The following is a 23,312-nucleotide window of genomic DNA, read 5'->3' on the forward strand; positions in this document are numbered from 1 at the left end:
CTTCTATCTCCTGACTCCCTGCAGAAAGCGCTTTGCTGCTCAGGTGAGACTCCCGCAAGCAGGGATTACTTTTCCAAAAGGGCTTTTGTTTACAGCAAACTGCTGCAATGAGCTGGACGTTACATGCTGTACGTCCCAAGAACCGATGATAAAAAGCAAGCCACATCACTACACCTGAGCCACCAGCGGATTAGCAGAGATAACTAGCCACTGACCGTTAGCATCTGTCATTGGAACAGCAGGAGAGTGGAGCAGGTTAACTCATTAATTCTGTCACCCAGGGTTATCAATTACCTCCGGCCCCGACGGCGACACGTCGGCCACACGGCCGGCGGAAACACATCAGCGTGATGGATGAGGGACACACGGCCACCGAAACTGATCGCCAAGATTGATGACATACACTCGACACACATCTTGACCTTGACCCGGCGATGGGAAAAGGTCCTGTACAAGCTACCAAATCACCCAACGAATGCCGAACCAGAAGAAATTCCAAATCTGAGCGGTGACATCTGGGTCGACTGCGTTGCTCATGTTAATGGAGACCTCGAACAAAAGCCAGACAGGTTAACAACGTTAATAACACACATGCTAACCTTACAGACAATTACTGGGGTTGTTGCTGACAATGGTCAATGCCAGTGGAGGGGGGGTTTGCAAGAGTTTGCCCAGTAGTTTGTCAAAAGTCAGATGATTTATAACTGTGTTTGCAACCATGCCAATCAGTAATGAGAGAGCCAACCAAGATGTAATGCTAATTTAAATCTCAATGGAGCAGCACCCAACGAGGTGTATAAGAGGGAAATACTGGAGATTTAAAAGTACAACAAAGGAAGAGCGGAAGAACAAAAGTGCTATGGTTCATTCAGGTTGATACACATGCAGAAATAATTGGGATTTCCTCTAAACTGTAAATAAACTCGATTACAGTGATATAATATAAACTAGGAAATCGCTATAATTAAAACACAGGGACGATGAATCATCACGTCTATAATCAGCACCTTTTTCAAAAAGCAGCATTTTCAAGCTCATTTCATGCAGAAGTGAGCAAAGTGTGCACGTCATCTGTGAAATGAGTGTTGCAAAACCATATTAACAAAAGCAAGGTTGTACATTAAAGTTGCTATGTAAGCAATTAATGCTATTATACGCATACAAAACCAAACACAGTAGAAAAGAAACTAAACTGAACTATTGAATAAATAAATATATATATATATATATATATATATATATATATATATATATATATATATATATAAAATAAAATATATATATATGTGTGTGTGTGTGTATATATAAATAAATAAATAAATAAAATAAAAATATAGATATATGTGTGTGTGTGTGTGTGTATATATATATATATATATATATATATGTGTGTGTGTGTGTGTATATATATATATAATTTCATGTTAAAAATTTCATGTTAAAATCAGCCTAAAGAATTGCATGTCATTGATTTTTGGGTTGGGGTATATATTTCACATCAAACAATATTATGACATTTCTTGACTTGTTCAAGTTTTACAAAAAATTGTTTCCTTTCTTGTCATAAAATCTAAACCAACACCAGACTCTGTTCAAAAACGTGCAAATTTGATCTTTTCAGATTTGAAATCTTCCAAAAGCCTCGATTACTGTCAGACTGTCAGACTAACAAAGCACTTCCTGCTCCTTTTTTTTTTTTTTTTTTTTTGTTCTCTGTGGTGCCACCTATGCTGTAACAATTTGGCCTGCATAACAAAAAAAAAAGAAGAAATATTGTTCTGAAGACTTCCTGTGCACCAAGGCCTTGGCGTTCTAACTGACACGTAGGCCTCGGCTTCCTCCATAATTCCTCGAGCCTGGCCTTAAGAAGGAATATCAGCACAATGGGAATATCGCACAAATCTAAGGCATTCCACCCAGCCACTTCACATGGTGCAGGGCCACTCCTTAAACAGGGACACACAAGGTCCTGAAAGTGAATGCAAGGTGGGGAAAACGCAATGCCAACGAGTGAAACAGATACGGATGGAGGAGCAGCGAAATGGATGGAGCAGGCACGAGAAAACAGATCTATCTTTGTTTGATGGATCACTGTTTGACTTGGCTGCGCCGGGTGGGAGCTGCTCAGATTCCACTTTTGAAAACTTGCCAGACCCGCAAAAAAGGGCGGCAACACCCAAAGCTGGGCGCCATGCCAACGGGCCGAGGACCTTTTGTGACCTAAGATTCGTCCAGCAGGTGGGTAATGGACCGTAATTCAAAGGCAAACAAGACAAGGGATGTATGCACAAACACACGCTCGCAAAACCTCTGCACACCTGCACGCTCTCAGGTAGCAGCACAAAGCCCTTCAAAGGCCCTCTGGACTATAGAGATGCACTTTGCAGTGGCGTGCGTTGCATGCAAATGTGAGGAAAAGACACACATGGACACACACTCAGACAGCAAATCCGTGGCATTGGGGATTTTTGTGCAGGTACACTTGGGGACAGCGGCGCAGCAGGCACGAAGGGAGGTAAACAAACTCAGTCAAGGTATTGTCTCGGTCTAATTTCCTTCAAGGTCTCAGGGGGGCTCCAGTCTCATGGTGACCGTGTGTGTGTGTGTGTGTGTGTGTGTGTGTGTGTGTGTGTGTGTGTGTGTGTGTGTGTGTGTGTGTGTGTGTGTGTGTGTGTGTGTGTGTGTGTGTGTTCACGGAGCATGCTTTCCTGACATTGTTTACAATACGAAAAGCTGCATTTCGAATCAGTTATGAGGGAGGTGGAGGTTAGCACGTATGCTAATGCTGTTGTGCAAGGAGGTGGGTGGGGGGGTACTTGGGAGGGGGTGGGGGGGGTCTCTCACATGGATGTACACAATCAGGGGAGTCAAGCCGTTCCAGTCAAGGAGAATGGGGCAGGAAAAGGGAGGATGTGTGAGGAGAGCACACACAAACACTAAGAATAGGTGAGTGGTGGAGGAGGAAGCGATAGGGAAGCCGTCTGAATGGGGCCTCATAGCTCATTCTGTAAACAAGTGCAAACCACGTGTCGCGCCGCGGAGCACAAATACATAACAAATCACTGCCGGGGCCCCGCAAAGCACAAGCTCAATGCACACTTCTGCGAGATGATTGTGTGCTAATTGCATTTTATTCTTCCCTTGCACAATATACAATGTCTCACACGGATTCTGCACCTGGAAATGAATGGAACCAATTTTATTTACGATAAGACCAGCAGCAGATCAGACATGTACATTAGAACTGACATTATAATGCATATAATCTTCAACCAGACAGACTGATGCCTCGTTTATGCGACATCTTCAAGTGAAAACAAGTAAATTTTTTAATTTTTGTTTTGTGTGTCCGTTTACACTGGGAGTCACTGAAAATGAAACTCTTTGAGAACTGCTCCCAAGGTGGCACTTCATGAAAATGCAACTTTTCTGAAACCCTTGTCACTACGCTTTGGAAATGTGGCCATAGTGAAAAGTTCTTCTGCAAGTTTATTGACGATAACAATAATGGCAGCCGTTTCATAGATGAGAGTCACCTTTAATACCAATACATCTTCATTTTCTGTCCATAAGAAGATCCGCCTTATTGTTTATTGTATATTTATTGTTTATAGCATATCGTTGCATGCGTGAATGTGTGTGTGTGTGTGTGTGTGTGTGTGTGTGTGTGTGGTCTCATTACAAAAACAGCCAATAACTCTAACACGTGGCCTGGCATCGTAACTGCATGGTTTTCAGGTGATTTTAAAAATGTTGTGGTGTCGACGCAAAACATTTCTGAAATAAAAATGAAAACATGAGGCATTTTCACTTCAAACGTTGTCGTGTAAACTTGGCTGAGGAGCTAAATTTAGGTGAGACAACCCGTATAAGTCACGAGAATAACTTTTTTACAACTGAATGACTCAGTTTTGAGGATTAAACTCTTATATTTAAATTTAAAGGCAATTTGTAGAAAAAAGTACAATAACAATAAACAAAATGACAAAACTGTGACTTAATTACAAAAGCCTATTTTTTTTAAATCTCGAATTCAACTGCAGTAGCTGTGATAAATGTCAGTGTAATTGCTGTCATGTCAGTATAGAGTATAATTTTCTAGATTCATTAGTTTGTTGAAAGTTTAATTATATAATTACTAATGAATAAAAATATTGGCAGCTCATGCTTACAGTATTCATATTATTATGCCATGTTTGCATTAAAACAACCTGAAGACAAAGACAATGACCACAGTGATCTGAAATAATATCCGGTTTAACGCTCCACGTTACCCAAATGCTGTTCTTAGCTGTTCTTAATAACTTCACTCCATAAAACGTGGCCTTTCTGGAAAGATTCTTGTGGGGAAATTGAGCGTTTACTGCGACTCCAACACTTGAATCATGACTTCATAATTCTTCACGGCCTCTAAATCTTTCCTTTCACAGGTGTGTGTGTGTGTGTGTGTGTGTGTGTGTGTGTGTGCGCGCGTGCGTGAGTGCGTGCGTGCGTGTGTGCGTGCGTGCGTGCGTGCGTGTCCTCAGGTGAATACAATGCAACTGGAAAACTGTTACCATGTGACGTCGATGGCATCGAGCACACAGCCCGGAGCAAAAGCAAGCCTATTGTAGGCTGATACTGACACGGAGCTCCAATCTGATGGGAGGAATGATGGCTTTTAGCCGCAGACAAACAGAACTCAAACGAGCAGCCTCTACAACAAGGAGTGTCAAATATAAGCCTGCGGGGCAAAACTCGGCCCATAAGAGGCTGCCATGTGGCCGACAAACCTACCAAGGCAACTGTAAAGATGTCAGTGGAAACATTGATTTTATTTCATTTTTCAAACAAATTTCTGAAGAGTAACGGACACAACAGAACACTAAGACCGGAGCTGAGAAATCAGTGATGCTGCCATGAAAGATAGCAACCTTGTCACTATTAAAGCAGCCTCAAAGCCAAGCTGTCATCTAACAACAGTTATAGAAGTTTTTTGGACGTTGCTGGATGTTGAGATTGCAGCAATTTTTGGGACTAACTGTTCAAATTTTGACTTTTTCAGAATGCGTCACAAACTTAAAAGTTTACATTTAAAGGCTATTATGGCACCGTTTTACCGGTCCATCCCACACAAGATAAAATTGGGCTATATGTGGCCCCTGACCTAAAATATGTTTGACACCTCAGGTCTTGTCACATTTAAAGGTTTTACCTGCCGTAATATGATTCCCTTTTCCCCCCAAAAAAAGACTGATTTGATTTCTCAACTAAAACATTATTTTTTCTCAAAAAAAATAGATTTTTTGGGTTGATGGTTGACAAAAAATACTGAAGAGACAGAATACCAAAAACATTTTAGGTAGTTGTTTCTGTTTTAACTATGTAGCGCTGTCATATTCTATATAGCTATTTAATTTATTAAAGTGTGTTCTCCTTGTTACACACCACAGACACGCCTCATGTGGGACACACAGTACGTGACACACACATCTGTCAATGCTTAAGCCCAAAGAAACACCAGCACAGTCTTAAATACCCGCTTGTCTGCAGTCTCTGGGACAAGTTTAACATCAACCATGACGGGGGATTTTTTTTTTTTTTTCTTCAAGATGAGGCAGGGCGGATTGAGGGACGGGGTCGACTTACGGGTGAAAAGGAAGGTATTTTTAGCTTGTTTGTTTAGGTAATCTACTTGTAGCTCGCAGACGACAGCCTGTCTGGGGCCTCAAAAAAACACCTTCTATTGTGCGTGTGTGTGTGTGTGTGTGTGTGTGTGTGTGTGTGTGTGTGTGTGTGTGTGTGTGTGTGTGTGTGTACGCTGTGCGCTCCATCGAGGTACATTAAAAACTGTGCTGGGTCACTAGTTCTTCGATGGCTCATGTCAAGCCCGATGACATTCCGATGGTCTCCGTTGTGCCTGTCACTGCTCTGACCTTTGACCTTTCACGATGTACATTCGGACTCCCGCACTCGTCCCCCCCCCATACCACTTTCTCCTCTCTCTCAAAAAAGCATTGAGGTCACTGCTGACGTGTGAGTGACAGTTGACCCCTCCCCTCGACTCCGGTTCGTATGTCTTGGTGTGTGTGTGTGTGTGTGTGTGTGTGTGTGTGTGTGTGTGTGTGTGTGTGTGTGTGTGTGTGAGTGTGTGAGTGTGTGAGTGTGTGTGTGTGTGTGTGTGTGTGTGTGTGTGTGTGTGTGTAAACTTCCCAGGAGTGGATGCATGCGCTGGCCTCCCTGACCCCCACGCTAGTTGAACCCAGCGCTGCAGGCGAGGGGTGAAGAGTGTAACAGAAGCTGGAGGTTAATGGCCGCCGCTCAGACAGGGTTACTCCGCTAATGTGTTTTTAGCATTTAGCTTTAAAGTGACGACGGAGATGCAGGAGCGGCGATGACGGCGAGAGGCTAACGACGCTAAGTTGAGCTTCCAGCTCTGAAGTGTGTGTTTGTGTGTAGAGGAGTTTGCAGAACTGAATGTTCTCATACTTGTATTCTTCACTTTAGAAATGGTCGTGACATTAAAGTTTGAATTGTACTTATTCGGTCACTATTTTACCAGTAAACAGATTGTTTTCAATACGTTGCATAAACGTGATACAAAAATACAAAAACAAAGCCTTTACACTCCAAACATTGTGTAAACCTGAGAAAACCCGATAAGGAGCCCCTCACTGCCATCGTATAGGATCAGCAGTCCTTTTCCAAGTGGGAAGTTCCCACTTGTATTTTCCATCCTCAGCAGTGGGAACTTTATCACTTCCCAGTTAATGAAGAATGCAGCATGTACCGCATGACATTTTAATTTCATCCCACAGCAGGAGGAGGAAACGAGATCTGCCCTCTCGGCTGTTATCTCCAACAAAGCGCTTTAGTCGTCCGCTCTGTGCTCCTCGACTCGAAGACAAGTGAAACCGCACTGCAATACACACACACACACACACACACACACACACACACACACACACACACACACACACACACACACACACGTACAAGTGACGGTGACTGTAATATCAACCGCAGCTGCCGGAGGTCGTGACACGGCTGCGCCGGCCTCGTTCAAAGGACGACGACCGGCGTCAGTACCCACAACCCCCTGCTTCACCTCTCACATCTCTGGCCATTTGTCAGGAGCTTGAGACGGGAATCAATTCATCATCCTCTCCGCTTTACTTTCTCTCTTGTGTACACACGCGAACACACACACACACACACACACACACACACACACACACACACACACACACACACACACACACACACACACACACACACACACACACACACACGGCCACAGATATCTGTCATTTTCTTTCAGTTGTTTCCTTGTCTCGTTCTCTTTTTTTCCTTTCACAAATCTTCCTGAAGCGTGAACCTTTCAAGAGATCTCGCTTTACTTTTTTTCCACCCCATTCCCTCCTCTCGCCGCGGATCAGGAAGGATCAATGCTTTAATCCCGGAGACGAGCCCGAGCAGGGACGCACCTCTACCTCAGAGAGTGAGAGAGAGAGAGAGAGAGAGAGAGAGAGAGAGAGAGAGAGACGGCCGCATCCCCAAATTACATTTCAGCTCTCCCGCCGAGAGGTTACACCTCGCAGGCCGCCCCACGGCGTGTTTGATACACATAGAAGTTTGCATTTCGGTGAGCATACGCGTCGCAGCGGGACGCCGGCCACCCGATCTCAAAGTTATGGGCTCAAAGCAAAGATAGTCACGTGTGTCAGACTTTGTATATGGACTGGTCTCTCATGTGCTTTGCTGCTCAGAGGCGCATGTTCTTTTTTTTCATTACGAACATGACTGTAGTAGGCACTGTCAGTACTGTATTTGCTAATTAAGTACCGGTAGTAGGATTTTCTGTTTTGATAGTCATTGGGAGTCTTGGACATCTTTGTTGCCAGAGAATATACTAAATTATTTTCACAGCTTTCTTTCATATTTTTTTTTTTATTCTGTCATTTTATATTTTCAAAGCATAAAAGTACAGTGCAAAGCAAAAAAAAAAAAAATCCCTAAAACAAAAAAAAAAATACAAATTTACCAAGACTGTTTGAAAAGGCAATCTCAAAGCCAATTTACAGAATGGTTCCATCTTCATAGTTACGCTATCTCTACTGCCCCCACAGGTCATCAGTGGTATTACTCTGTTGATACACATCTGTAAGTTCCCTGGAAACTTAACAAATGACTCCCGTAATGAACCCAGCAGACGGACAGATGGCTCTGTCTATATTGGGCTGTGTGTTGAACGTCGAGCATATTTGGGTTTTCAATCTGTCAAACAAACTGGTATGATTTGACTCAAGTCTGAACTCAATACGTACGAAAGAAAAGACAGACTGAACAAACAACGTTAATGGACATTGGGATCTTAATTGCTGTTGTTGCTATTTTGAGTTTTTTGATATATTTTGAGGGCTTTTAGTGAGGAAGAAGAACAACAATCTGCCAACGCATTGTTGTGACTGTTTCGGAAAGGTTTGTCGCAGAGATGCACAGATCTGCAGCGAATGCCATATTTTACAAGAGACCTACAAGTGTACATGTAACATCCAGAACCGATGCCACCTGTTACGTGTAAACAACATACAGGAACGTCTTTATTCAAATCACACATCCACAGTTTAATTTTTTTTTTCCTCAGAATAATGCCTCAGTATGTCATTTCCTCCGCTGCTTAGATTATAGAAAAGACGGGGGTTTCTCAGCTCATTAGAATGGGCACTGCATCCAGACTAAGGCCCATCAGATTACATAGCGGACCCTTTTATTGCAAGGCTTTTTGTCGTAGCCCCTGAACTGATTGCCGCGGAGCAGCCTTTGATTTGGCCGCTGAACTTGGCCCGGGGGTGCGAGGAGAAAAGACCACCTAGGATTGGACGGAGGGGAGCTTAAGATAGAAATCAGCGGGCGAGAGAGACAGAAGAGGGAAGATAAAACATTTTCAAGGTGTTTGCAATCAGCTTCCCATTGTCAGCGAGTGACGGAAGAGCCGGCCGGACCGAGGGAGCCGGCGGCCTGCTTTGTCTCCGTGTTCTGATCGCGCGAACAGATTGGAACGTTAATGGAGGTTTATGATACCGGCCATGATATGCCTGCCGAGACAGATGCACAGAATAAATACAGCACACACAGATACACCCCTGTACACCCCTGTACACACACACACACACACACACACACACACACACACACACACACACACACACACACACACACACACACACACACACACACACACACACACACACACACACACACACACACACACACACACACACACACACACACACACACACGCGCGATCAAGAGCATATTGCCCCAGATCAAAGGGATTTCCGTGCGATGGTGAACCGTCGGATGAAGTGCAGAAAAAAAGCACGCTTGCCAGACTGGAACTAAATCTCTTTCCACTTCACTTCCCCCCCTCGTGCTTTTTGTGTGTGTGTGTCTCTTTTCTTTCTCGCTTTTCCTCCTCCCTCCTCATCCCCTTCCACTTTCACTCTTCTTGGCGAGAGAGGTCCGTTCTGCCTCTCTGTCAGCACAAAGAAGGTGGCAGGGGCCCTCTCTCTCTCTCTCTCTCTCTCTCTCTCTCTCTCTCTCTCTCTCTCTCTCTCTCTCTTTCATTCCCCTCTCTCTATCTCCAAAACAGTCCACCCATGCCCACTTGATGGCTGTCCACTTCTCCCTCTCCATCCGCCTTTCTCTGCCTATACATCAGTCCATCTCTCTTTACAAGCCCCTCCTCTCACTCTCCATCTCCCCCCGTCCGCCTGCCAGCCAAGAGGGAGAAGAAGAAGGAAAAAAAAAGAAAGGGTGAGGGATATTGAAAGAAAGTGAGCGTAGGAGAAAAGAGAGGGGGCAAGGGGGAAGAGTACGCAGGAGAAAATGGAGGGAGAAGGAGGGGAACAGACGGAGGGGGAAGGGGTGAGGGAGGAGAGGGAGGACCGCGGGCTTGTGTTGGTGGAGAGAAGCTGGGGTATTGATTCAGGGCCTTTTGACATGCTAATTTGCTTGCTGACTGCTTTAATCGCTCCCTCTTCCCATCACGGGCTTCAAAGAGACGATGCTTTGCGGCAGAAAGACGAGGGCAGAGGCGAGTGAAGAGAGAAACGATATCATCCCCTATAATGCCCCCCCCCCCCCCCCCCCCCCCCCCACCCATCCATCCGCTTTGACACTCCTGTAGCCCCTACTGTACGTATGTTAGTAATGCTGACAGCATTGACTCTTTAAAAATACAGCTAATAAAGACTTATAATCACTGAATCCACCTTTGATGTGGGATTTTCCTTGACCAACAGGTTGGAGATGGTCTCTATTGGATAATGGTTTTTGAATGATGAAATGTATTTGTTGACTTTTTTGTGATCTCGACCAGAACTTTCACACATGGAAACTCCCTTCATTAAGTATTTTTTTTTCTCCTCCAACTTGTTACTGGAAGTGTTTGCGCCACTTTCCAGAGTCGTTTCCCAGCTCATTAAATCCATCCAAAAGCTCAACCAAAAGTCAAATTAATGCAATAAAATGGCCGACACTTCAGACTGGTTCACTCACTTTTTCCAGTGAGACTGAAGCTAATAAGCCAGAGCATAAATATAGTAAAGGATGTGGCTGATTTTGCAATTAATTTTTTATTGCTAGTGTTTATAATCAAAAGTGTTATGATTAAAAAGAGATTAGGATCATTTGAACGGGGATGAAAACGTCCACTTGCACATTTTCGAGAAAAAGACAATTCTATCATAAAGAGGTTGAAATGAAGCTGTAGAAAAACGTTACTTACAACATTTCAACTTTGAAGCACTTTCTATTCTTTATTCTCAATAATCTGTCTTTATGGTAATGTTATGTCTCCAAAATTTCAACCTTATCCCTGATTGAATTCACTCTCAAAAGTTTCTCGTTTTGACTTTGTCATTGACATTTAGTCGGGTTTCTTTTTTCACTTTAGGCCGGGTTTACGCAACAACGCATTCCAGACATCTTAGTTTTTCTCATAAAAGGTTGACTTCATCACAGATTGGACATAATTGTCTTTCATCTCAATGTTTCATGTGATTTTTCAGTATTTGTACGGTATTCTCAACATAATAATATTTGGGACTCTTTCATTCTTATTCTTCTTATTCGTTCTTACCTTTTAAAGATTTGCAGTTGTTTTTATCATTTAATTTATTTTAATTGTCTTTCTTATGGAATTTTGATCCATGATGCATATTGCTTTTCCATTAAAGAAACACTCTTTAAATCATCTTTTGTGTGATTCTAATGCTTTATGGAAAAATCCAAACGTGATTCTATTTTCTGTGAAGCTTAAGGTTACACGTAACTCTTCATGCAGGTTTCCACAATACAGCCACATATATCAAATCTTAATTTGAAGCCCGTCCAGCTTTTTCCTGCAATCAGCTCCTTGAATTGAAGTATTCAATGGGGAGAAAAAAATAATGGGAAGAGGCGATAAATGAGTTGCGCGATGGATATCGGGCATAGCTGGCGCTGGAGAGAGCAGTCCGGCCCTCAGCCCAGGTCGCACTCCATCACCGGTGGCTTCCTGCCCTGAGCGGGGCAGGAGAACTGGAGAGGGGTGATGAGTGTCGAGAGCTGCAGAGGGGAACAAACACTGCGGCAGGACGGCAGCCCAGGAAGGAAAAACATTTCAGCACCTCAGCTAATGACGGCTGAATTACCACCACCTCCCTCTCCCATCCGCCCCACCATCAGCCCCCTCCTTCCCTTTCCACCTCGTCAAGGAGAAGATTTGTGTGCATCGGATTTTCCTTTGACGGGCGAAACAAGAGGAGAATATTAAAAAAAAAAAAAAAAAAAAAAAATCTGCTATAAGCAATCATTTCAGCAGGGAGGGAGGGAGGGAGGGGAGGGCGGACTGCTCATGAGACATTTTGTCCTCTCTTTCTCTATCTGTTGTTCCTCGCTGCTCTCCGTTGGTAATAGATTCCTCGTCTCTATTCAGCAGCACAAAATGAGCCTCTCTGGTGGTGAGGAGAGTGATGAGTACATTCACCTCCAGTCTGCTGCTCAGCTCGGGCTCCGCGTGTGCGCTTAGGCATACTAAAGACTGTGTGTGTGTGTGTGTGTGTGTGTGTGTGTGTGTGTGTGTGTGTGTGTGTGTGTGTGTGTGTGTGTGTGTGTGTGTGTGTGCAGCTCACACGTGTCTATCAGGTAAATCTGAATAAATATTGGCGCTCGCTCGCAGAAGTTCACGCGCACTCAGCTGTGCGTGTGCATGCTGGGGCTGCAGACACGAGTGTTTTTGTTACGTTAGTGTGTTAGTGTGACTTTGTGCACGCCGGCAAGAAGAGTGACAGGCGATGAAGTTCACTGTTGCGCCTCTCCATTGAATGCGCCCTCATTATTTAAGCCCACTTCCCTCTGCTGCGGCCAGAGACAGGCTGACGAACACTAACCGCCACGATGGCCGGTATGGAGGAAGCACGCGGAAAGAAGTACGAAGTAGGAAGAGGAGGAAAAGTGCAAGAGAGGGTGAAAGATCACTTGAAATCCTAAAATAAAAGATGGGGAAAGAAAAAGGACTAAAGCAAAGGGGAATTCTGTACCGATAGAGGATGCTAATGCTTCATCCGTTCCTCATTCGAGGACGAAGAAGCATGAGGGGGGAAAAAAGGAGTGAGGAGGGGGCAGAAAAGTGAAAGCGAGGGACCGAGTGTGTGTATTTAAAGCCATCAGGGGACCGGCGGGCTAAATAGAATTACGTGGTGAATTTAGAATGATGCTCCCAAGCGCATATTTAACACTGTCAACAGAGGGGGGGGGGGGGTGAGAGACCCAGATATACACACACAATGAGTGGAGAGAGAAACTTCATCCCTGAAAACCTCTTAATCCAATACCAATGAGAGTTTCCAGCTCAGCCAAAAGACTGCTGGGAATAATAAGTGAGGGGGAGGCAGCAGATGAGGGTGGGATGGGGAAGGTGAGGAAAAAGCTCAGGTGGAACATTGACATCACAATCAGGCCCTTTGATCAAACAAACACAGCTTTGAAGGGAATTCTAGAGATCAGAGGAGGGCTTTGGGGATTTTCTTTTACCATTTTTTCAAGTGAAAACTGAGAAGTTTTATTGCATTTCAGGGCCCGTTTACACAACAATGGTACGGGAAGCGATTTAAAAAGCAACTTTCAAAAAACGGCTTCCAAAGTGGAAATTTTTTCAAATTCTCTGACTTCATTTCCGTGTAAATGACGAGATAACGCTGCTACTGCGGATGTGAGTCACGGCCGTGGTCAATAATTCTTCTGCACATGCTTGAGTAGATAGACAATGACAACAATGACAGCCTCCAGAGTGGCTTGACTCCCAGTCCATATTCACCTGCGACTTTGTAACTTTAGTCACGTGTACTTGCTATTGTTAATGTTTATGACATATTGTCCTCTGCATGTGTGTGAGTGATTTCATTACAAAAACAAATACCAGTACCCACTAATGTTTTCAGAACATTGCTGTGTAAATGCAAAACACAAAAAATTATGCGATTTCACTTCAAACATTGTCCTTGGAAAGACTATAGCAATGATCACAGATCTAAGCTTGATAGATCTGTGGTGAAACAATGAGAGCGAGTTACCTTATTCATGAAATCTAATTGGCATCAGAGCAACACTGTGAGAGGGAATTTATCAAACAGAACATGTATGCTGGAGGATGTAAAATGCTGCATATTTATAGGACATGTTTTTTGGGGGGGGAAATTTAGACTGAAGTTGTATGTCGCCCCTGGGTTTAAAGTGGTCTGACACCCCTGTTCCCTCTTGCAAAGGTAGAATCCCTTAAAAAAAATTACAAACATTATCTGGGTTGGTTTTTATTTGTAACTATCTGTGGAACGGCAATGAAAGACAGAAGTACAAACACTTTTTATGTGTGTTGATCGCGGGGAAGGCTTTCGGGGATCGGTTTACAGCTCAACCATGAGCTAACAAACATTCTGCTGTGTCAAACACGCCTGTCACCTTCACACTTCAGCCGAGCTCAATCCTCGACAAACATACCGGCAAACACATGCAGTTTCAGTGTAAACACCCACATGCATGCATAACTTGATATCTGCTGATTTTCCTGAAAACACACAATGCTGCTCTGCTGAGGTTTTTTTGCTTTTTGTTTTATTTAAGAAAAGAAAGCAGCTGCAGGGGGGCACGCTTGCGTTCATGAGTTTCCCTCCCTCACAGACAAAAGGCAGTTAAGGTAATTATCATTTCAACCATAATGGCATACCTAGTCCTCACTAATCTCCTCTTCCCACCACCTAATCAACACTCCTGCAGCTCCGACAGTCGGAGCCCCCTCACCAGATGAGGAGCGAGAGGATGCCCTGACCCTCGCCCTACACGCAGAGGATGTTGGGGGGGGGGGGGGGTGACAGGGAAAGGGATCCCAAATGCAAACAGACAGAGTCCCCTTACCCTTTACATCAGGGGCCCCCTCTAGCCCTCGCTGCCCTGGTTGCCCCTCTGGGCTTGGCCCTGGGAGTACACCCCAGCCACCTTCAGTCAACCACAAGCACAGACACCCTCACACCCCCCCTCACCACAGCTGTCAAAACCCTGACGTCTTAATCAATCCTGGATCTGCTACCCTGTCAGACGCAGCAGTAAGATGGATGCAGAAGGGGGCGACCCCTGACCTCTTGCCAGGGGTGGAGAATACAGATCCTCCATGCGCCGTTAGCTACCCCCCCTCCTCTGAAAAACTTCACCAGCCTCGGTCGGCTCTGCTGCTGTCCCAAAACAATGACCGAGGAGAGCCCATTCATCCTGGGCTGGGAACCAGGGGCCAAGGTGCCCTTGTAACCCTGCACGTATACAAGACAAGTTGAAGCACACCAGAATGTGAACATGCTCACTGTGGGGCTACAGCAGAAGATCTATGAAAGGAGAGTCATTTAAAAATCCACAATCTACATGGTTTAAAGTTTGTAATATGCAAAAGAAATACCCACAACAATGCCTAAACTCACAACTCTCCCCTGACTTCCACCCTCCCCCAAAACAAGCTTCTGTTTAAGCCCCTTGGTCAACAGTGGGATAAAGAAGCGATGCCCCTCTCCTGTAGAGCCTGTCACATCGGGGAATATTAACCAGCTCATCAGCACACTTGAAGACCAACGGTGGCCAGCACCTTTGAACCCTCCAGCCGTTGGAGCTGGCCCACCGTCATGCTCCTTGCTATCCAAACAGCATGAAATGCCCAGCGTCCGACTGAAAGAGAAAGACTGGAAGAAGAAATATTCAAAAGGGTGTAATTGAAGCTTAAAGTGAATAAAGTGGCTATACTGGCAATGCAAACTTAAACAAACTCTGGCAGATGCAGTGATATGTTGAGTAAATGGATGAATTGGCTTGAAAAGCAACAGTGATGCCGCCTGGCTGGCAAACACCAAGAGACTGCATTAGTCATATAAAGTCAAAGGTTCCAAAGCCTTTATTGCTTTCTCTGGGTTGTAACAGCCATTTATCTCAACTGGAATTAAAGGGGAGAGATAAGGAGTCAATGCCATTGTTGCAAGCGAATGCAACCTATGACACACAGAATGAGATCAGGGTTTTGAAACATGAGAGGTTATTATGGAAAATTGCAAGATATACTGCCAGGAAAGGTTTACTTTAAGTCTGTAACTAGCTGCACTCTGCTCCCTTTTCCCTCAACCCTCCCATCACTCCTCACGTCTTTGAAGACGACCCTTGGAGATGGAAACCTGGCCGAATCTATCAGCAACAGGGGAGAAGCGGAAATATCCCAAGAGAATTCCTGCAGCTCATACCAATCATACATGTTTCTTTGATTTGTTGGCACACGCACGCACGCACGCACGCACGCACGCACACACACACACACACACACACACACACACACACACACACACACACACACACACACACACACACACACACACACACACAAACAACAAGCCCATCTGTGACTACTTGAACCCCTTCGCCTCCCCCTAAGCAAGCCGCTGGTACCCTCTAAATCACCAGACCTGTTTGTCATGCAATTAGTCCCCCAAGATAAAGGCTCCCTCGTAAATTGGGAGAGGTGTAGTGGTCCATCCCACTGTTAATCACCCGTGCCCAGCCTCTGACCCCTCACCACTGTGGCTCACTGCCCTTTTTTGTGTGCAGTGGTGCCGGGTGGGGTTTCTCCCAGTAAACCATCATGGCAGATTTGGCATCCATGAACCTGGCCAGTTTACAACTGTGCCTCAACTTGGCAAAGTGCTGATCATGATGCACAAAACAGCTGCTGAATACAATTAGGTGAGGCACCATATACCACGAGTTTAAATGTTTTGGGTGCAATTGAAACAAGTGAGTTTAATTAGAGCTGACTTTGTCAAAAACACCATTTATCAAAAGCATCATTGGGAATTTTGAGCAAATGCTTTCAATTCACCAACATGGCAGGGACTCAGGAATGAAATGGTGAAGGAGACACTCTGCTTTGACCTTAAAACCTCATCAAACAGTCTCGTATAGGATCATGGTGAGCTGAGACTAGTATAATCGTCCACGAAGGGCCATTCCCCCCCACCAAATAGCACTATTTCAACCCCATTTCACAGCTGTGTATTTCCACTCTTCTACCTGCTTGGAATCATAAACTACTTCTCCCTCTTTCTCTTCCACTAAAGCTGTCTATCTCTCTTGCCCAGCTTCTGGTTCCAATGGGAATAAGAGAAATAGCAGGTTGGCGGGGGGAAGGACATTGACGCTGCCACCCGGAATCCTGTACACATCGTGCGTACAATTTTTTCTGAAGGTGTGGAAAACAAAACAAAAAAAGACTTAAAGCCTGGGCTGATGTTTCTGTACCCCCCCCCCTCCCCTGACCAAGGTTGCAGTCCTGTGGACGACTGCGTGCGTACTATGAAATTGAATCCTGGCGCCACCACTGGTGAAGGACACAGCGAATACATAAACTAGTTGGAGCTCAATCCTCGTCTCTACTGGTGTCAGCAAACCTCCTGAGATGCATCCCATTGCACAACACCTCCCAATGGGCCTGCTAATTACTCCATTTACAGTCATCATTGCTTTTATCACCCAACCAGACACTGCAAAGGAGACTTTTGGGAGAAAGAGAGCAAGGAGATAAAAACATCCAACAGAGCATAAGGTGGAAGAATCCATGAAGGGAGGGACAAAGAAAACAAAAGAGGCAGACAGAGAAAGGGGGGGGGGGGAATTATAGAGGTGGGCAGGCTGTTATAGTGGGCAGGATTTAAGCAGAGAGCGTGGTGTATAAATCAAGAACCCAGCCAAAAAATGCACCAGATAAATGTCAGTCCCTTACCCTGGCATTCTGCGTTGCGCTCCTCATATCCAGGGTTGCACAGACAGTTCCCAATAGGCACCAGCCATTCTCCGTCAGCCCCGCAGTACATCTTGGGAACCTCCTTCTCCTCCGAATTATCCACGCAAGAACCACGAACTTCCACAAGTGAGGACGTGTCGGCTCCAGTGATGGTGTCCGGAAACTGGGCCAGGTTGCGCACAGCCAGAGGGCATTTCTTGTAGAAGACCCTGACGGAAACCAGTGCAATGCAAGCCCCAACATCCTGGAAGGCCAAATAGAAACCCTTCCGGGTCAAGGCGCCCACGTCCCGCACCTCCGTGTTCAGCTTCATGATGCGGTCGCCGATGTCCACCTGAGTGAAGCTCTCATCTGCGGCGATGGTGTCTATCTTGCCAAACTGGTTCTCACGGATATAGCGTTCTTTGTCATTGTTGGACTCGTAGTAGTAAAGGTTGAAGGTCTCCTTGCAGGTTCCCATTACCCCCGGGAGGCTGTTACAGTCCCGGAGGGTGAACTTGATCTCGATGTAGACGCGTTGGGCACCTCCTCGGGGTATCCAGTCCGTGCGGAGCCAGTTGTTTTGGTTGGGCTCCATGACGTTGCACACCTGGTACGTCCGGATCGGGATGTTCTTTTCGTCCATAATGCTCACTTCCTCCCACTGGACAGAAGACACACAAAGATACGTTACAAGGAGATTTTCCTACTTTAATAAGCTTAGAGGAACCTATAAAAGGCATTACAGCAACATTTTTACTGGTTGAGAACATTTGAAAATAATCACAAATCATTACCAGTTATGAAGAAATTACAAATCAGTCTGTGTTAGCTCTTGCCAAGAAAAAGAGATACTGTGCAGAAGAGTATTTTGTTAGTCAATATTGGAGTCTCAGCAGCGTAATTAATTGATGGCTAAAGTCAATGCATATTTTATGAACAGAACCTAAAAGAATTGTTAGGTCCTAATATAGAATCATTAATATATTAATATTCATTGCTTCTCCTCAACTATGAGAAAGGAAATGTGTAATTAGTTTTATGCCTCAGTAATGCCATCAGTTTAATTACTCGGGGAATGGTATACAAAATCCACTTCAGGCACACACGCACGCACTCACGCACGCGCGCGCGCACACACACACACACACACACACACACACACACACACACACACACACACACACACACACACACACACACACACACACACACACACACACACACACACACACACACACACACACTGCAACAAGTGGACAGTTCAAGGCCAAGTGAGATCCCAAGCGCTACATTATGTGATGCAGGAGGTTCTTGAAATAAATGCTAATGATCTAAACGTGCGCCTGCTTCACATCTGTATGCGAGATCGGGGACGAAGAGACGGTGGCACACATGTTCACTGATGTTAGCATGAACTCATAGGAGAAAAAAAGGGAGACGCCGACATGGGGTGCATGGATTACGTTATCCAGAGCGGGTCTGGCCTTTTTTCTTTCTTTTTTGCCAAGAGTGAATGTTTGTTTTATTTATGATAAAGGTCCCCCTCTCGACAGAGCACCGTTGAGAAAATACAAGCATGTCTTGAGAGACTCAAAGAAGTGTGTTCCCTCAAGTTTCTCTTTCTCTTTTTTTTCATGATGTGTTTTAAATAGAGTCTTTCACTGAGCTGGGCTGTAAACAAGAGCAGACAAACCTTGTGGCTGCCATAACGTCAACCAGTTTTAAAACTCTACTAAAGGAAAAAAAACCATAATGGGACAGTGTGAGATACAGGTTGGACTGTCAGATGTGATTTGATGCCTGGATATAAGATATCTGGATGAAAGCTTTATTTCCCTGGAGTTGAGCGAGATAATGCTAAACATAGCTGCACGTATAACATTTGAGGAAATGTCTTTCGTCCCTGGATGTTCCATTCCACTTTGTCTTCCCTGAGCTCTAACCCCCACCTCCCCCACCCCTTTTTGTTGTGGGAATCAAGCAGCGCTGCGATAAAGCCGCACCTTTCCCCGATATCAGGACTGAGGGAGAAAAAGACCAATTGGTCATAATGAGAGGGTGAATGCAGGCCTGCCGGGGCTGCCAGGACCCTGTCAATCACTAGTTTAGCGATAAAAAGGCAGAGAAAAGGGACCTGAGCTCGACAGCCTCTTGGAAGAGCTCACCATACAAAGTCTGCATTAGCCGGACCAGCTTTGAACATGCTTTCATTATCTGGCTTTGTTGTTGCTAATTTGTATTAATTTTATGAAATATTAATGAAGCCCGCTCATATTAATCACCATATCTATACTAGCAGAACAAATAGGTGATTCCTCGATGATTCGTGGCATTCTTTGTGTCAGGAGCCTGTGTGAAGTCACTGTATTGTACAGTCTGTCCCTCAGTTTGCTGTTGGTGAAATGCAGAGAGTTTCAGTTTTTTGTTTTTCCTCTAATGATGCTTCTTCTATTGTTGTGAGTGACTCACTGCACCACCTTGTGGAACAAAATATAGATACTGCAAGATCGAAGGGGCCAGCCTATGGATATTTACTAAACCTAGCTGATATTCAGCTTTGTTGAAAAATAAAGCCAAATAAGCAGACATTGCTATGGAAAAATAACACAAAGTGTGCTATTTTGATAACAGATCTTTAGCAATTACTATATTGACAAATATACATTAACTTAAAGTTTGATATGTGCACATTTTTCCTTAATTTCCAGACATCATGGGCTCATTTCAATGCTTCATTCCTTCTCTTATCAGTGCCACCGTCAATACCCACTATTAAAGGGAGGGCTGGTGCATTTGGTCGACCCAGTTCCCTGTTGTTTTATTGCCGGTCATTCTGCAGCAAGAGCTGAACTTCTCTGCACTTTCACCCTCCTCATTCATTCATTCCAAAGGACCCCCCCTCTCTCTATCTCTCCCTCTCAGCTGCCAGGTTCCCCACTCTCTCTCTCTCTCTTGCTCTCGCTCTCTCTCTCGCTCTCCCTCTTTTCGACTCAATTGTGTAAAGGGATATAAAGTTTCTCCACAAAGACCGATTCAATTCAACGTCTATTCACGAAACCTGATGCCCGTTGCAGTATCGGCCCCTGCATCTGACCATTACAGAGCGGTTAGAGAGGAGGGGAGCCTGGGGAAACAGGAGCAGGGGTTTGAGGGGGGGGGTCTCACGGACCAATGGCTCTCAAAGTGGATTCCGGGATCCCATGGGGTTTTGGAAGGTTGCAATACACAAGAAAATTTCATATTGATCCGTATTTTGGTGCACAAAATGACCTCACCATCAGTGTAAGAGCCCAACTGTTGCACAATAAATCCCCAACAAAGATGGTCCCATAAAGGGTTCACCAGGACAAGATCTTATCAAAGAGGGCTGTGTATGGACTTGGCCGTCCAGTGCAGAGCTCCAGAGACTCCTGCCAATAATGGATATCATCTCTCTATTTTATGCTCAATGGGGGACCCCCACATTCTAACAAGGGGACACTTCTTTGCAGTACTCACCCCTCCTTCTGTCGGGTTGGCGACCCATCCCAGCTCCCCCTGTACAGATCGGGAGTCCAATAACGTGACTGGAAAACAAGAACGGGAGAAGTGAGCGAGGCCGTCCACACCGCATCAGCGCTGGCATATTCAGAATAATCCAATTATGAGCGGGACTCTCTGAGGAAGAAACAGCTTCCTGTCTTATATCGTGATAACAAACACCAGCAAACAGGATTCATCGAGGAAAAATATCATATTGGTGAACATCAGAAAGATGTGAGATCAAAACTGTAGGCCACAGATGCAGAGGAGTGTTTGAGCTGGTTCCTTAACAGATGTTGATTTTCGTTGAGAAACACATTTTGTTTTAACTAATAACGATTCCCCTGTGGCTTTCAACTAATGAGCCCCCCCCCCTCCCCCAGTTTGCTTGCCGTCGGCTGTGAGCCTCTTTGCGCATGAAGTTGGTGGCTGACGACGATAAAAGCATTTAAAAATGTCCCCGACGAAGAATTTTCCGCACTGCTCTTTGAAAAAGAAAATAAATAAATAAATAAAATGTGCAAAATGAGAAGATATAAAGCGTTACTTTAACAAATGAAGCTGAATTGGTCAAGAAATCTTCAGAAGAGCTCTGTGCGCCAGTTATTTCACGTTGTTTTGGATTCATCGCGCGTAAAGACGTGTGGGTCGCAGCATGATGTATTACATTTATCATCGCGATTGACGTGTAAGTAGAATTAATCATTTATCAGGAATGATGCGTTTGTAATTATACGTTTTATTTCGGTTTTAACTAAAAAGAGCCCGTGGTTCATGGATGGGGACTTGGCTGGCAGAACGAGAGCCACAAAGCGCAGTTCGACAAGGAATACATCAATAATCTCATCGTGTCGTCTGAAATAAACAAATGAACTCCAAATTAATTTAATTGTTGTAGAAAAACAAGAAACTCCGCTCGAGGCCTTACATTTAGAAATTGGATGCGCTGCGCTCCGGGACAACCAGCGAGCAGCTCTGGAAAACCTTCCGAGCGCATGTATAGACTGAATTTCAACCGTTTATCGCGTTTGGTCACTTTCAACAGACAGCAGAGCATTCACTTCAGAAAAATGGATGAATGCTCAATGGGATATATGAATCTAAGTATCTGAAAATGTGAAGCGAAACACAATTCAACTTATTATTTGAGTCGGTTTCACTCATTATAAAGCCAAACAAAATGTGACAGCAGGAGCGATCACAGCCGACAATTCAGAAATTGATGGATTGATGGACTCTCGGGCAGTCGGATGTGTGCCACTGACTGGTACGTTCACTTCTCTTTTCATACAAATTGACTGTGTGGATGCTTCTGAACGTGTGATCGTGGACGTTTGACCTTCCCGACAGAAACGGGCGCAGATCAGGGCTACAAGTACTCCTGGTGTTCTCGGGCTTTCTGGGCGCACGATCCAAGCCAGAAGTCCGGAGACACAACAAGCCGATGCGCATTCCGGACAGCGACATCTCGCTCCGGTTGGATTCAAACAGTGAAAAGAAAAATGCAAAAGTCGCTGCGTAAAAAAAGCACGAGATCAGGAGTTTCCCATGATTTGAACTCATCGCGGCTCCTGCAGGGGCCAGAGGCAAGTCCGCGGTCACTTCTCTTCGTCCAGACAGCCTTACCTTCATTCGGGGGGTATATCCGTGCCGACGAAACAAATGTAGAAATCCCAGATATAAGAAAGCTGGCCGTGAACAAAATCCCTGCCATGAGTGCCATTTGTGTCGTTGCTCCGTTTTTCCTCTTCTCTTTTTCTTTCGTTGCTCTTCTCCCAGGTCCTGCTCCCTCTCTCTCTCTCTCTCTCTCTCTTTCTCGCTCGCTCTCTCTCTCTCCAGCCTCTCTCTCTCTGTGTCCCTGTGGAATATGGCTTTTGAGAGAGAGAGAGACCGAGAGAGAGAGAGAGAGAGAGAGAGAGAGGACGCACCAAGCGCTCCACAGCGAGGAGGCGGGTCTTCCCTGTGCGCTCTTTCGCGCACCCCGTCTATCCAAATAGTAGACAGGAGCACAGAGAGAGGCAAATAATCATTAACTACCCCCCTTTAAACACCCCTCAAATAGCCAACTCTCTCAATTAGAAATGGGCACGTAGGTCTGACACACGACCAGAGTGCTTATTTGAGGTGGCGTTACTCCAATATGTTGGCGAATAAAGGCAAAGCGGGATTCAGGGACTCCCGGAGTCTCCTCCTGACTTCACAACAATAAAATAGTCTTCATGTTCAACTTTTAGGGCGATTTTAGCGCGTGTGCATTCAGCTCAAGAAGAGCCGCATTACGCACAGAATATATTTGCTGCACCCTCCTTTCCAAACATGCAACACAAAGTCAATGCGTCCGCTGCCCCCCCCCCAGTTCTTGTGCGTATCTTCTGCTGCTGACCCTGCATATGTATCCGCGCTCCAACCGAGCGCAGAAGCGCCGCGTCCCAAAGAGAAGCGGCGCCGGACCAAGGTCGCC

At 45.1% G+C, this 23,312-nt stretch overlaps 1 protein-coding gene across 2 annotated transcripts in view; it reads right to left on the minus strand.

Annotated features, from left to right (window-relative positions):
- epha4l (eph receptor A4, like) overlaps window positions 1–22,665 on the minus strand; it is a 69,336-nt gene extending 46,671 nt beyond the window's left edge. For both annotated transcript variants that reach the window (XM_080504721.1, XM_080504720.1), the window contains exons 1-3: window positions 22,478–22,665; window positions 20,828–20,895; window positions 17,327–17,990 (exon numbers count right to left, since the gene is read on the minus strand). In XM_080504721.1, coding sequence (XP_080360847.1) covers window positions 17,327–17,990; window positions 20,828–20,895; window positions 22,478–22,574 — 829 coding nt within the window. In that variant the 5' untranslated portion in view covers window positions 22,575–22,665. The remainder of the gene's footprint in view (window positions 1–17,326; window positions 17,991–20,827; window positions 20,896–22,477) is intronic.
- Window positions 22,666–23,312: the final 647 nt, after the last annotated feature.

Source organism: Blennius ocellaris, assembly GCF_963422515.1.
Source record: "Blennius ocellaris genome assembly, chromosome: 2".
NCBI lineage: Eukaryota > Metazoa > Chordata > Actinopteri > Blenniiformes > Blenniidae > Blennius > Blennius ocellaris.